The sequence below is a fragment of the Seriola aureovittata genome, chromosome 8, assembly GCF_021018895.1.
Source record: "Seriola aureovittata isolate HTS-2021-v1 ecotype China chromosome 8, ASM2101889v1, whole genome shotgun sequence".
NCBI classification, from domain to species: Eukaryota; Metazoa; Chordata; class Actinopteri; order Carangiformes; family Carangidae; genus Seriola; species Seriola aureovittata.
The window spans coordinates 2476256-2490963 of record NC_079371.1 but is presented as its reverse complement, the minus strand read 5'-3'; the positions used below and the strand labels follow the sequence as shown (position 1 = coordinate 2490963).

At 39.4% G+C, this 14708-nt stretch overlaps 3 protein-coding genes across 4 annotated transcripts; 1 reads left to right on the top strand and 2 right to left on the bottom strand.

Moving 5' to 3' along the window:
- Positions 1-465: 465 nt before the first annotated feature.
- Positions 466-7006, bottom strand: LOC130174060 (transmembrane emp24 domain-containing protein 9). The gene is made up of 5 exons (XM_056383661.1): positions 6840-7006; positions 5112-5212; positions 4877-5002; positions 4399-4545; positions 466-3296 (listed from the first exon to the last, which is right to left on the bottom strand). The coding sequence occupies exons 1-5, from the start codon at positions 6985-6987 to the stop codon at positions 3147-3149; spliced, it is 672 nt and encodes a 223-aa protein (XP_056239636.1). The 5' UTR covers positions 6988-7006; the 3' UTR covers positions 466-3146.
- A 147-nt stretch (positions 7007-7153) lies between these two features.
- Positions 7154-11093, top strand: tmem216 (transmembrane protein 216). Of its 2 annotated transcripts, XR_008828538.1 has the most exons (7): positions 7154-7235; positions 7656-7669; positions 7768-7861; positions 8745-8837; positions 9692-9893; positions 10017-10092; positions 10954-11093. XR_008828538.1 is itself a non-coding variant. In XM_056383663.1 (6 exons), the coding sequence occupies exons 1-6, from the start codon at positions 7226-7228 to the stop codon at positions 10030-10032; spliced, it is 429 nt and encodes a 142-aa protein (XP_056239638.1). In that variant the 5' UTR covers positions 7154-7225; the 3' UTR covers positions 10033-10261. The 2 variants fall into 2 exon arrangements, 1 of the variants encoding a protein (XP_056239638.1); XM_056383663.1 differs by lacking the exon at positions 10954-11093 and having other exon boundaries at positions 10017-10261.
- LOC130174062 (transmembrane emp24 domain-containing protein 9-like) lies at positions 9900-13991 on the bottom strand. Its single transcript, XM_056383662.1, has 6 exons — positions 13844-13991; positions 12466-12566; positions 12240-12365; positions 11526-11672; positions 11016-11131; positions 9900-10054 (listed from the first exon to the last, which is right to left on the bottom strand). The coding sequence occupies exons 1-6, from the start codon at positions 13989-13991 to the stop codon at positions 10051-10053; spliced, it is 642 nt and encodes a 213-aa protein (XP_056239637.1). The 3' UTR covers positions 9900-10050.
- Between the last annotated feature and the right edge of the window lie 717 nt (positions 13992-14708).

Below are 14708 nucleotides of genomic sequence, written 5' to 3'. Positions count from 1 at the left end.
GTTAATCATCACCACAATTACAATCTGAGCCTCCACAATGACCATTAAAATAAACCAACACTTCTCAAACAGATTCAGTAAATACTGAACATTATAATCCTCATGAAGGAGGATTTACTGCAGGCCTGTTCCATTATACTGCATTAGTTTCATCCAGGTTCACCACACACACACATATATATATATATATACACACACATATAAAACATTCATCTACAGTTAAACGCTTTCACTGTGAAGCAGCAGAAGAAGGGAAATTGTGTTTGTGTTGTAGTAACTTAAAACAGCTTCTTCAGATTTCAGTATTAGCATTTGTTTTAATTCTATTACTGTGCTGTAACATTTCTCTCAAATGTATTTGTTCCAGAGATTTTTTGAGTTTGTCCTCAGAATAAAACAGTTACAGCCTATAAAAACTTTATAGTGGAGTTTATTACAAGAATAAAAGAAACAGCATCCATTAAACCAAATGTGACAAAACTTTATTTCGAGTGCAATTATAGACAGATTTCACATGGACAGAATCTCTCTAAAAAATAAAATAAATTCAAGCCCCTCTTCCAGCCTAAAACCTTTTAGCAATGATTCAAAATCTAACCCCGGAGAAACATTTCATCTGAAAGCTACCAGCAACATAAACTGTTTCTCACAAACCACCAGAGAAAAAAAAAAAAAAAAAAAAGAAAAGCAACAAACTACTGAAAACTGAAGAAAATAAACTGTCTGACTGACGTTTTCAGGCATTTTTACTCCTCGGATTCTTATTTATTCCACAGTGACCAGGCCGAGGATTCAGCGGCTCAGGTCTCAGTGTTCTTGGATTTTGCGCAGTCTGAGGACGTAAAGTCAGCTTTTCTACGACAGTTTGTGATTTGTGTGTTTTTGTTGTTCTACACCTGAAGCGGGTAAAACCTCGAGGTAAAGATCATCCAACCAGTTACAGGAGCTGGCGGCGAAGCAGTGCTGAGGCGGTTTTCAGATTTTTCTTCACCAGACGTGCGGCTTTGACAATTTGGTTTTTAAAATCAGTAAAACGAACAGGGAAACTGTGGGAACAGTGTTGTGTTCGAGTGCTGACCTTTTCATACAGGAGACACAGCATCAAGACTCTCCTTTAACACAGTCAACTGAAAATGATACAAACAAATGAGGCGTCTCTGGACTGTGTTGGATGCAACGAGAAAAAAACTATCAAGCAAATTCTTTTATCTGATGCCAAATGTCAAATACCAGGAAATTCAGAATATTGTTCCGTCACCACCTCCACCCGCAGACCCACACCCAGCCAGAGTCAGATCAACAGACGCTTACATTCAGTTTGGACACTTGGAAAAAATGCAGCTTCACTAAAACGCACACGGCAACAAACAGAAAACTGTCTCTTTTGGTAGAAATTCACTGAGCCAGGCAGAAATAAGAAAATAAAACAGGCTCAGCGGAAAGAGCCGAGAGCAGCGTCGCCACATTCACCAAACTGTTTCTTCAAACTTTGCCTCAGTACCACTGGAACCGATCCTTCACCTGTATTTACACCAAACCCTGTGCTCTGGGAACTTCCCTTCAGCATCAGAAGTCACTGTAAAAAATGTCATTTTAAATCTGAGCTTCTCACAGATTCTCAGCGTGGCTCGTGAAATAGCTGGAATATTAAAACAGGGATTCCAGTCGGTACAAACTGGCTCCTGAAAGATCAGGTGAAGCTTGGTGACATCACAGGTCAAAGTAAAACCTGGTGTTGTTCAATCCTTCTTCATGTGATGAAGAACGTCGGTACTGAAGCCAAAACTCTGATAATGTGACAGAACAAGTCGCGAGCCGAACAGAGCGGCTGGCGACCCCGACGTGATTAAAAGCTGTGACGTACTGGCTTTAACTGCACGTCGGCTGCACTTCCCGCCCTCCCCGAGGACGAGGCGTCGCGCAAGTCCTCAGATATTTACCCCAAATGAATCCCATGAAGGGTGGGGGCAGTTTATCGGGGCAGCAGCAGACTGAGCAAACAGAAACAGCACTGGAGGAAAGAGAAACTACTGAAGTGCTCATCTCAGTATTAACAGTATTGAGGCTGTAGCTAGTGATTATTTCCATTATTGATTAATCTGCCATTTTTTTTTTTCAATTTATCAATTACTTTCTGCATTTCAGAAAAAAAGGACCAACAACACAAAGTTACGTCATTAGAAGTTTTTTCATAACTTACTAACAATATGAGAGCAAGAAAAACATCAAACCCTCATATCTGAGGAGCTTTAACCAACAAATATTTGGCATTTGAGCTTGAAAAATAATCCTCCGTATAAACACTAAAAGCCTCTTGCACCGAGTATGTTGTTAAAATAGAGAATGAGATTTTGGCAGTAGCAATTAATGATCACTGATTAAATTTCACCCTCTTTTATTTTAGTTTTGCTGCAGCTGAAAATTAGCTGATCGGATGATGGAGGATTCAGAAAATACATCACTGAATTGTTCCACAAATGAATCCAGATTATGATTTCAGTTGTCACTCAGAGGTCGAGGAGCAAACGAACAGCTTCAAACGGAAGTTCATGTAAACCTGACTTTTATTTCTGAACATCTCTAGTGGCCAGTAACACGTCAAGTACTCACACCGAGTAACAAGAAAGAAAAAGGGCAAATGAATAATAGAAAACATGACTCTAACTGCCTGGTAGACGTGGACTGGTTTAGTTACTTTGTCCTGGTCCTGCTGGAGTCAACAGGAGAACCAGAGACTAAACCTAGTCCAGATCGAAAAGGTAAAACCAGATTCCTGCTCCCGAAACAAATCGGCCTGTGTAATAAATAGATTCACATCCCCCCTGATAGTCTACTGCAAATGTGAGGGGCTCATTACAAACAGGGCGGGCGAGGAAACAGTCAGAACATTAACAATGAGAATAATATTAATAATAAAGATGTTTTCAAGCCGAATCGTGCAGGTGGATTTGTCTGCGTCCCCGTCTCCTCAGCAGTTTTCTCTCTGACGGCAGCGACCGCCGCTCAGTACTGCATCAATCAGTAGAGACCACACACACACACACACACACACACACACACACACACACACACACACACACACACACACACTCTCTCTCTCTCACACACACATACACACACACTCAGACTCTCCTCCAGGAGAAAAGTTACACCAGCTTCTTGGCCTCGAAGAAGCTCTTGAGGTGTCTCATCTGCCAGATGCCGATGGCCACCAGGATGAGGGTCTGGACGATGGACCACCACAGGACCCGCTGGTTGGTGCTCTCACTGGTCTGACGGAAACGCTCCTCACGGTACTGAGAGAGGACACAGACTGTTTCACTCGACTGACAAACACTTTCCAAAGCTGCCTGTTTGTTATCTGATGTTATTAAGGCAGCCACTGAAAAAAACATGCAGAGACTAAACTTGTACAGCGAGTATTTGGCTGCTGTTTTTAGAGCACAGTTATATTAGAATTATACATTAATTAAAAAAAAAAAAAGCAAAAATAATATGTAAAAGCCTTATGGTCCTTTATTTACCTTTATTCAAGAGCATTATTTTCTCAATTCAGGCAGATTGAACCAAGATGAGTTAAAAAATACAACCATCCAGAACCAATGTGCACCAAACTTTATACAGAACCTCATTGTGGCGTGGTAAGTTTTGGGTTAAAGAGATGACATCACTTCCTTTGTACAAATATAGATTTTTCCTTTATAACTTTAGCATCTGTTTAAGTATCAATATTCTTTTCCTATCTTGTGATCGCGAGAGGACAAAGATGATACATGGAAGGTTTCATGCAGATCGCACTTACAGCCTGAGAGTAGTTTAAAAAATTATTCTTAATGACTCTCGACCTTGGAACAAAAGTGTCACCTAGTGGCCGATTGGCACCAAAGCCTCAAAGGAGGATGGGAAATTACTGAGCGGAGTTTCATGTTAACAGGAGGATTGTTGCCAAGATATGCAACAATTATAGGAAGTTGTTCCTTGATAACTTAAACATTTTATGGATTATCAAAATTCTTTTAATAACTGTTGACCAGGAGAGTCCATAGATTATATGTGTAAAGTTTTGTGCAGCTCAGTCTCACAGTCTAGGAGGACCTCGAAAAAGTAAGTTTCACATATTCCACAATTCTATGATCCAGCTAAATTCAGGGAAGGTAAAGTTTTGAATGAGTTACAGGCCAAAACGTTCTTACCTTGATTATCAACCTGCTGGTGGACATTTTTCTGTGTCTCACATTCTTTACCTCCCCTGAAAATATCACTTGCATAACTTTTGCGCTGTAGGCTGCAGCAACCCTTTTACCAACGGAAGAATAAAAATATCAAAATAAAAGAGATAAAATTCCTCTGAACCCTAATAACGTCAACAGACAGTAACATAGAAAAACACTGACTGACCCTCTGGTAGTTCTGCTCCTTCTGGATCTGGTCCACCTGCTCCACCAGCTGTCGGACTCTCAGCTGCAGCTCCGTCAGTTTGTCTTTGGCAGCGATCTCAGCGTAGTTGTTGGCGTGTTCGCCGACCTGGATGTCCAGGTGAACCCTCTGCAACACAACACCGTCAGCAGTAAGTCATGGAGTCCTACCATATGATTATCTTAATGTTACGATCACAAAACTCCAACAACACCCAACAGTTAATGACTGAAATAACATTTAAAGTCAATGGAAAAATGCGAATAGAGTCAAACAAAGGCAAACAGGCTTCAGGCAAATTGAGCTGCAGTTCAACATGTTTGAATGTGAACACGTAATTTATATAAAACAAAGTCATATTGTCAGTCCAGGCACTTTGAGCCGACAGAGCAGCACGGACTCTTCACTCTGAGCAGTTTAAAGGTCCAATTTAACTACAGACTACACTGTGTCTCCTCACCAGCATGCCTCCAGCGAAGAGGGAGAACTTGGAGGAGTTGGAGTGCAGACAGATCTGGTGTTCTCCAGGTGTGTGTGATGTGAAGGTGAATCTTCCCTCTGAGCCGTACTGACGAGACAGAATAACCTGCAGGAAACGCACAAACCAGTTAAAACCTGCTGACGTTACCGGCCGAAGGTGATTACTTGGTGCACAGGTACTTCTCCTGATGTCCTCCTTTAATCGTTCAGCTCACCTTGTCATCAGGATCTTTGACCTCCACAAACATGCCCAGACCCTGAGTGGCCGGCAGGTACTCCTCCCTCTGTTTATCATACAGCTGAGTCCGGTAGTTGCCTGCAGAGACAGATATGGGGAGAGGTGTCATGAATATACCTTTTCATTTGTAAGTGTACTAATCAGTAATCATCTCATGGTCTTTGTGGGTAGCACAATGACACCAGAGCCTCTCTCTGATGAAGTCTGTGAGACGTGGATAGAAGGTCTAAAACTAGAGATTGAAGTAATAAACAACTAATTGAGAAAATCATCTGTATATTAATATATAATGATTTGAGTCTTTGAAACAGTTGTCGAGCAACCACAAGAAGCGATAGTCAAGCCACTTCCTGTCTATGCTGAATGAAGCGGGGCTTCCCTCACACTGGCCTCCTCCGATTCATACAGGTGGTTCTGTATTTGCACAAGCAGGTGAGCTGTTAAAGTGAAGGTCAAGTACACTAACACTTCATATTTGACCAGAAGACTCAGGATTCTTCACATACTGAAACATTTTTAAACTAGTGTTGTGTGTATTTATGAGTTTCTGAAATGGTTAAGTAGTACGTTATTCGTCACTACTGATTAATCTGATGATTATTTTCTCCATTAATCTTTCATCGAAACCCAGGTTGACGCCTTGAAATGTTTTGTTTGGTCCAACCAACCGTCCAAAACCCAAAGATATTCAGGTTACAACAATAAAGAGGAGGAAAAAAAGCATAAAATCTACACAAATTAAAAACTAGAACCAGGTGATTGTTGGAATATTTGCTTTAAAAATGACTTCACAAATCAAAATTAATCATAAATAATATAATTATTGATGCATTCATGTAAATATCACTTATAACTTGACTTATTTTATATTATTGAACAGAATCTGCAAAGCAAGTAAAGGTATTAAATAAATGTAGTGGAGTAAATAGTACAAATACTTGCGCCTAAGATATAATGCAATAAAAGAGACTAACATTTATTTTAATTAATGGTTAATGTGCTGATGATTTAATAAATCAGGTGTTTAATCAATAAAATGTCAGAAAGAGGGAAAAATTACCATCACAGTCACCTAGACCACAAGGAAAAATCGGTTTTCACATGTCTTTTTCTCTGATCAATGATCAAAATGTCCAAAACATTAAGTTTACAATGATATGAAACAACAGAAAAGCCTTATATTGAAGGAGCGGGAACGAGCCTTTTTAAAAGTTATTTCAGCTTTATACGCGACTCACAACCATTACTCGTATAGAAAAACTGCCAATTACTTTTCTGTCATTCAACTAATCAATTAACTGAGACTGTGGCTCTAATAGTAGGATACTCAAATAAAGTACACGTACCTTTAAACTGTAGTAAAGTACACTACTTGCGGAAATTTAATTAGTTACTTAGGTTACATTAACGTGAGTTTAGTTCATAGGGGGATTTGAAAGAATGAATAATTCGATTTTTAACTCAAACTACGGTATTGAGACAAGTGTTGCTGCAATATTAAACTCATTAAACACACAAATAATGCGTTTAAACAGTTTGTGACTGCTGGATGTGTGTGTTTATTAAGCTGTAGATATAAATAAAAGCAGGACATGTCACTTTATGTGGACACAAACTGACTTTAGCTCAGTTAGCCGATTAGCTAAAGTTCGTGAGCTAGCAGCTAGCATTAGCCGGAGACCCCCCTCTAACAGCTGACACTCACCGATGATCATCGTCTCGTCCGGGATTTCCTCTATGAAACATTTCTTCTCCGTCTCTCCGATGTGAAAGTACAGAGAGGACACGAAGCTGTAGAATACGTTGAGGAGTAAAACCGACAACACACACGGCTGCATCCTGACAGACACCATCTTCACACCGGGAGGAAACACTACTGAGACTGCGCGGACACAGCAATGCCACGTAAACCATCGTTAGAGTGCCGCCAATCAGCGCGCCGCGAGAGACTGCTGGGAATTGTAGTTGTAACATGTGTTATCGCGTACGTATGTACGTATGGTAGGGGCAGGAGCGAGTAAACTCCACTGCGGTTTAATCCAACAGTGAAGAAGAAACACTTCCTGCAAGCGGTTTCCATGGCAATCAGACATGGCGCCTGGTGAGAAACAGTCTTTGTGCTTAACAAATAGATAAGTAAATAAATAAACCTCTCGGTACACAACGTTACCGCCGTGTATATTAGCGTTATTAACATTTAACAATATGAAATTTATACGCGTAACAGAACGCTCTTCGTTTAAGTTAGCCGTTAGCTAATAACTAAATCCGTTCATTTCGGTAAATGTAAATATAGTAAGAGATATAACGTTACTGCTGGTACTACTACTGCTAATACTGTTACTACTAATATTACTACTGTTTCTACTGCTACTCCTACTACTACTGTTACTTCGACCTCTTTCACCGAACTCGAAGACTTGTTTTAAAGAATTACACATGTTCAAAGACCAAGGAGAAAGAAGCAAATCAAGATTTTCAGTCTACCTCTAACAGCTGTATTATCTCTTTTCCTCTGCAGGAAACCAACCGATCGTATCCTTGTCATGAAGCTGGTGCAGAGCTGCAGCACACAGCTAATTTCTGTGTCCTTCTCTCTGTGTGTCTTTTCTCCTTGACACTGTCATCCTCAGCTTTCATCCACTCCCCTGCAGGTTCTCCTCTACCTGAACAGCTGGTACTTTGGCGCTTTCTACCTGGCAGAGATTCTCATGTTCATCTACAAAGGTAAACTGTAAACGGCTGTACTGCCTTCACTGAACGGACTTAACTGTATTTTAATGATACAAGACATTGATTCCTGATTTACTTATTGATTGGTAGTGTGGGGAGCGCACATCCTTTTCTTTCTGTACCTACCTTTAGTTTCTGTAAAGGATTTTTAGCTTTAAAAGTGAGGAATCACATACTTTCTTCACCCCTTACTGGTTCTTTACTTTATTTTTCTCTCTTTATCTAAAGGTATTAGAGAGGTGCAGGAGAGTTTACTTCAGTTGCAGGCTCAGCAGTGGGATTTTTGTGCTTTACTGGTGTACTGGTGCAGATCATTATGTAAAACATGACTGACTGAAATCTCTTATTAAACCTGATTAAAGTTCTTGTTGGCACCTGCTAAATCAGAACAGTTTGTAAGTACTGGTGTCTGTAATACACATTTTCAAGCATTAGGGAAGATTTTTCGTTTTTATTAATTTATTCAGTAAATCAACAAGAGGCACGTGTAAAAACAAAGTGCATACGATGTACTGAGAGTACATTCATACAAATCTTTGGTACATTAGAGGCACGGCTTAAGTATCTGGGTGGTTTACAGCAGCAAAATAATTTATGAACATTTAATTCCCTCAAAATAAAACTCAAAGAAAAACAAAAGTACAGGCAGCTGAAAAAGGTCAAAGGTTTCAGTTTTAGTGTCTTAAGGAGAGGGAGATGATCATGTGACAAATTATCAACAAATCATTTCAAAGCTCAATTTAAAGTCAGAATGAAATTAAAACTTTGTAACTTCATTTTCCACATCCTTCTCATTCATAAAATACATATTAAATATAAAACCTTTCGATGTCTTAATGCACAGATGGCTGCACTTTGTATTTGTATGTTTGTGCAGGGGTTTCCCTCCCGTACCCGTCAGATAATCTGGTCCTGGATGTGGTGCTGCTGGTGATCTTCCTCGGTCTGGAGACCCTCAGGATCTTTTACGGTGAGCGAGACATGAGTGTTGGATGTGGATGAACATTATCAGCAATGATCTTTGTGTTTGAAGTCAGAGGCCAGGTCGTGTTTGGTTATTCAGGTTTTTTGGTGCCACCTGGTGGACAGCAGCTGCTGCTTCAACCTTCAATCCTAAACCCTGTAGATATTCATCTCACTCTCATGTATGATGAAAAAAAGCATCAAATTCTTTCGTTTGAGAAGCTGGAACCAGAATTTTTTTGGCACCTTTATTTTAAAAAATAGCTAAAACAATTCTTGAATTGAAATAGTTGCTGATTAACTTTTTGACGATTGTCTAATCGCTGCAGCTCTTGTCTTAACTCTTTTTCTATTGTACTGTGAAGTTTTAGGTTACATTTCAGTTGAGCAAACTGCAGCAGTGCTTGAAGTGGTCCGATAGTCACCTGTGACCAGCTGAGTACTACTTTTTACAAAGCACTGCCACTCTCTAACCAATGTTAGTACTCATGATGAACAGTAGTGATTGTGCAAATCAGGCCTGAGGCTAAACCGTGCAGCTGTTTCAAGTGCAATATGTTGTTTTATTCGGTTTGCTGCATAAATGGTTTGATTTCTGCTCGGCTCTTCAAAATCATCTGTCTATATTTTTAAAAAATGTTGGGGTTCATGTTTTTAGTCTTTTGTGCTCATGATTGACTATTTTGTTTCCTACTTTAGTAAGTTTTCCTAAATTAATAAGGACGGAAATTCAAAATGGAAGAAAATTTAGTCAAATTACGCCGAGCTGAGTGTGATTGTGTTCTCACTGTGGAGGTATAAGCCGTGGTCAGCGTAGTGGCAGCGATCAGTTATGTGACTGTGTGTGGCGTCTTGCTCCAGGCTGGAAGGGGAACCTGTGCGAGCGCTCTCTGGCCTCGTGTGCGTCGCTCTTCATCCTGTTTCCCTGCGTGGCGTTGGCTGTTTACTACCTGCTGCTGCAGACCTTCGTCCTGCGGCTGGAGTTCATCCTCTGCGCCATCCTGCTCTGCTTCTACAGCCTCGAGTTCCTGCTCGGACTCCTCTCCGTATCCTCCTTCTCCAGGTGACCACATGCTCCGGGTTCAGTCCTGATCAGCTGATGTGTGTGTGTGTGTGTGGGGGAGGGTTTCAAATCTGCAATATTCAAGTTCATACTGTATTTGTCCTTTTACGTTCTTTTCTGTAGATCCAAAGTGTACTGAAGAAGAGACATCGAGAGCTCACCTGAAACACAGAACACGGATCAACGGTGAAAATACAGTGTAAATATAAAACATTGTCTGTTTTCCTAAAGGAGACATTTAAATGTAAATCTGTTTGACACTAAATAGTTTGTACTGTTTTATACAAACTGTTTGTACCATCGACTCTGAGATCAAGATATTTTTGTAAATAAATTCTGGTTCATTAAAGATTATCATGATGGACAAAGCAAGTGTTTTTCTTTAATGGACCAGCATCAGCTGTATGGTACATATTCTCACTATAATATAACATCAAATATACAAAGATTCAGAGAGAAAAGAGGGAATCTGCAGGTCTGACACAGTCGCTGCTGCTGCTACAGGAGGAAAATCATCAGCTCACAGTCGACAGGTCCAGAGTTTAGTGAAACCTTTCATTATTTTTTACACTTTCTGCCACTGTGTTAATTTAATTAATTATATAATTAGGTATTATTGTTATGCACTGCTGGGAAGCCATGAAAAAAATGTGACATAATAAATCATTCAAGTCCGTATCCATGGTTTTTGAAAGTCTTAAAAAGCAACAATTTAGGTTTCCTTAAAAGAAGGCATAATATAAAAGTATTATATTCTTAATTCAAAAGTATTAAAAAGTCTCATATTTCATTTACAAAGGTCTTAAATATTTTTCCTGGCCTTCCATAGACAGTAAAATTAGTTATAAGATGTTTTTTCCTCTTTCCCATGAATCATCTGACGAGCCCTCTGATTTATCTGGTGACCCTTTGTAGGGACACGACCCCTAGGTTGGGCGACAGTACACAACATAACAGTTTAAAAACCAGCTCCACAGTAAAATGCTGATGCATCAGTATCTTATAATGCCACATAATAAAGTTTAATACAGTGAAACAGTGAAATTGTATTTTTTTACAGTGTCGTACTGGTGGTTTTACTTCAATAAAAGGTCGGTGGAAGACGAGGACCCGCTGTTTTACCAGGACTTTGTGTGCCAGGTGATGATGGCCACCACGTAGAGAGAGCGGACGACGGGCCACCAGAAGATCCACATGTTGGTGCTGTGGCTGACGTCTTGGAAATACTTCTCCCTGAACTGTGAAGAAACAAACAGCCAGAACAATCAATGACTCAAACATCCTCATCCTCATCCTCCTCCTTTCATCGGAACAGTCTAACATCTGGATTTCAAGAACACACTGACATGTAACTTAGTCCTATATATATATATATATATATATATTATATATATATATATATATGTGTGTGTGTGTGTATAGATATAAAATGTGAATCGAGTTGTTTTGATTTGACTTACTGTCCCATAATTACGAGAAAAGATCTCTGTCTGTCTCAATTGTAATTTAACTTAAAGAGCAAGAACTTGGACCATTGGCTGCCTGCATTATGTGATTTGTCCTGTAATCTAATGTCTTCCCAGAAAAAAATGACACACACACACACACACACACACACACACACACACAGACCCTCTGGTAGTTCTGCTCCTTCTGGATCTGGTCCACCTGCTCGGTCAGCTGTCGGATTCTCAGCTGCAGCTCCGTCAGTTTGTGTTCGGCAGCGATCTTAGTGTAGTTGTTGGTGCCTTCGCCCACTTTTATATCCAGGTGAACCGTCTGCAACGCAACAGGAAGTTCATTAGGAGGGAAATTATTACAGTACAACTTTACAACCTGTTATAATCGTCCCTGCAGCACGACATGAATAAATACATAAAAGGCACAACAGACAGAACGACGAGGTCTTACAGAAATATAAATGTGTGTCTTCTCTTGACAGTTCCCCAAAATTTGTCTCTTATCAATACTAATATGTCTGAAACATTTCGATCAGGTTTTCAACCAACCTGGTTTTCAATAACATGAACGTCAGATTTTCTCTTAGTGACAGCTTGTAATATTTAAGTCACTTCTCAAAACTTATTTTCCTAATGTTATCATTTGTTTTACTTTGGTTTCCAATATGTTTTATTTTTTCTATTTGATTATTTCACACTTTTGCATCTGAATGGAATTATTTGTTTCATTGCTGGGTGTTTAACCCGTTCTCTCTATGTTTTTATTTTATTGTGCTGAACTGTTTAATCTGTATTTTCCTTTGTAAAGCACTCTGTACATTTATTATCATCATCATTATTATTATCATATACATTTTTTCTGTCATTGTTATTAGGATGTTCTCACCAGCACGCCTCCAGCAGACAGGGGCAGTGTCGAGGAGATGGGCTGCAGGCAGATCTGGTGTCCTCCTGGTTTACGTGATGTGAACTTGAACCTTCCCTCTGAGCCAAACGTCCGAGACAGAACCAGCTGGAGCGAACAGACAAACAGTGATTAACGATAAGTGATTATCCTGCTGAAATCACCGGACTGACAGAGGGTGAATCGACCGCTCGCCTCCGGGACGAACCTTGTCATCAGGATCTTTGGCTACGACGAGTATCCTGAGGTCCCGAGGGGCCGGCAGGGACTCGGCCCTCTGCTGATCGTACACCTGAGTCCGATAGTTACCTGCACAGAGAGAAATAAACAAGTTATATGTTAAAGCTGAAACATGTAGTGAGAGAAAACAACTACTAGGTTAATCAATTAATTAATGGTTTAAGTTCAACCACACAAGATGATTATTGACTTAAAAATAGAAAAGAAAGATGATTAAAATCAAGGCAGCGACGTTTTTGAGGTAATTTCCTTTATTACTGTTCGGAGGAGCCAGGACACCGTCAGTAATCTGTAATTGATTGGACGCTGCAGCTGATCGGACTGATCTGATAAATAACTGTAGTTTTACACCAGGACAAATAACAGCCTGAATAATAATAATATCACCACCAGGTTTAGATCTGATCTGCGTCCTGATTCAGCTTCTAGTCCAAACGATTGGATGTATGTTAACTGTAGGTATGATCAATAAAAGAAGCACAAAACAACCTTCATCAGGAAGATTTTTCTTTTCATTTTTAGTTATTTTCCCATTTTAAGCTGCATCAACTTGTGATATTTACACATCTCTCACTAAACATATACACAACTAAATCATTTCTACACACCAGGAGACATTCTCATCGTAACCTGGATTATTACGTGATGAATTTACAGGTCGGAGGAAAGGACGTTGCATCTCTCTCGAGGATAGGACACAAGTGAAGGAAACAAGGTAAGGAGAAGCATCTCTAGTTAGAAGTTCCTTTGTCAAATGTTTTTTAGATTGTAAAGAGTGATCTTATTTCATTGAATTTAAAGTTAAATTATTGTTGTTTGATTCAAAACAAATGATCAGAAAATAACTTTCATCCATGGAAATATTATTTTCTCTCTTTCCTTTACTCTCCTTTACTTCTCTTTTCTCCTCTCTCGGCTATTTAATATAAAATATGAACTACAACTAAATATGTGTAGATGGTTATATTTATAAAATATATTATAAATAATTCAAATAAATAATACACGGACTTGTTGCTATGACATTTAATGCTAATTAAAGTAAAAATAAAAGTTTATTGTCCCACTTCATGAGCCTATGTGCAACATTTTAGATATTTATAAGGCAGTAAAAATAAAAGTATTGATTAAAAGTTGAATTCACATAATTGTTTAAAAACTTCTTTATGGCCAGAAGTTTAAAACGCAATTTTAAAAGTGACATTTCGCCAACATCTCCACGACTTTCAAAATAAGAAACTTTTCATCTGAACAGTGAGGATATAAATGTCACGAGAATAAAGGGGAAGTGATAAACCGAGCTAAAGTTATCTCGGTTAAATGACGTGGTTTCGTCACAAACTCACCGAGAAGCAGCGTCTCGTCCGGGATTTCCTCTCTGAAACATTTCACCTCCGCGTCTCTGAGGCGAAAATACAAAGAAGAGACGAAACAACAGAAACAATTCAGAAGTAAAACTGTCAACAAACACGGCTGCATCCTGACAGACACCATCTTCAGGCTGCTACTGAGTCTGCGCGGAGCCGCGGGGCTTCTGGGAGATGTAGTCGTCACAGCTGTATCTGCACTTACAGTGGGCTACATTGGCTTTGTAGTTGTTCACCTGCCTGTGGAGTCACTTATGTGTATGTGTGTGAATATTTAATAGTAAGAATCATGTTTTATAATTAAAAACAAACAAAAACACAGACTTTAAACAAATAAACAAAACCTCTTAAAAAATAAAAATCTTGATTATGACCTTTGGCTGCCAAAATCGAACCCGTTCATCGAAGAGTCCAGGTGAACGTTTGCGGTAAATTTGTAGAAGTTGCTTCAAAGCGTTGCAGAGATATTGTGTCTGTGTTAGGGAGGTCACCTTAACCTTTGACCTTTGACTACCAAACTCTAACCAGTTCATCCTTGAGTCCTCGGCTGTGTCCGAAATCACTCACAACTCCCTGTGTAGTCACTATTTTGTAGTGCTGTCCGAATGTAAAGCGAGAATTATTGTTCCTTATATAGTGGACTCATAGTATCCCACAATGCATCATGAAAAATAGTTGGTTTACAACCAGTGGTCACTAACCAAGCAATATTTACCATCATGCATTGTGCTTGTGCTGAAAGACGAAAAAAAAAAAAGGTGCAGAGAAATGATTGAACTAGCTTGTGGCTAGGCTAGCTGTTCCCCTTGCTTCCAGTCTTTATGCTAAGCTAGGCTAACCACTT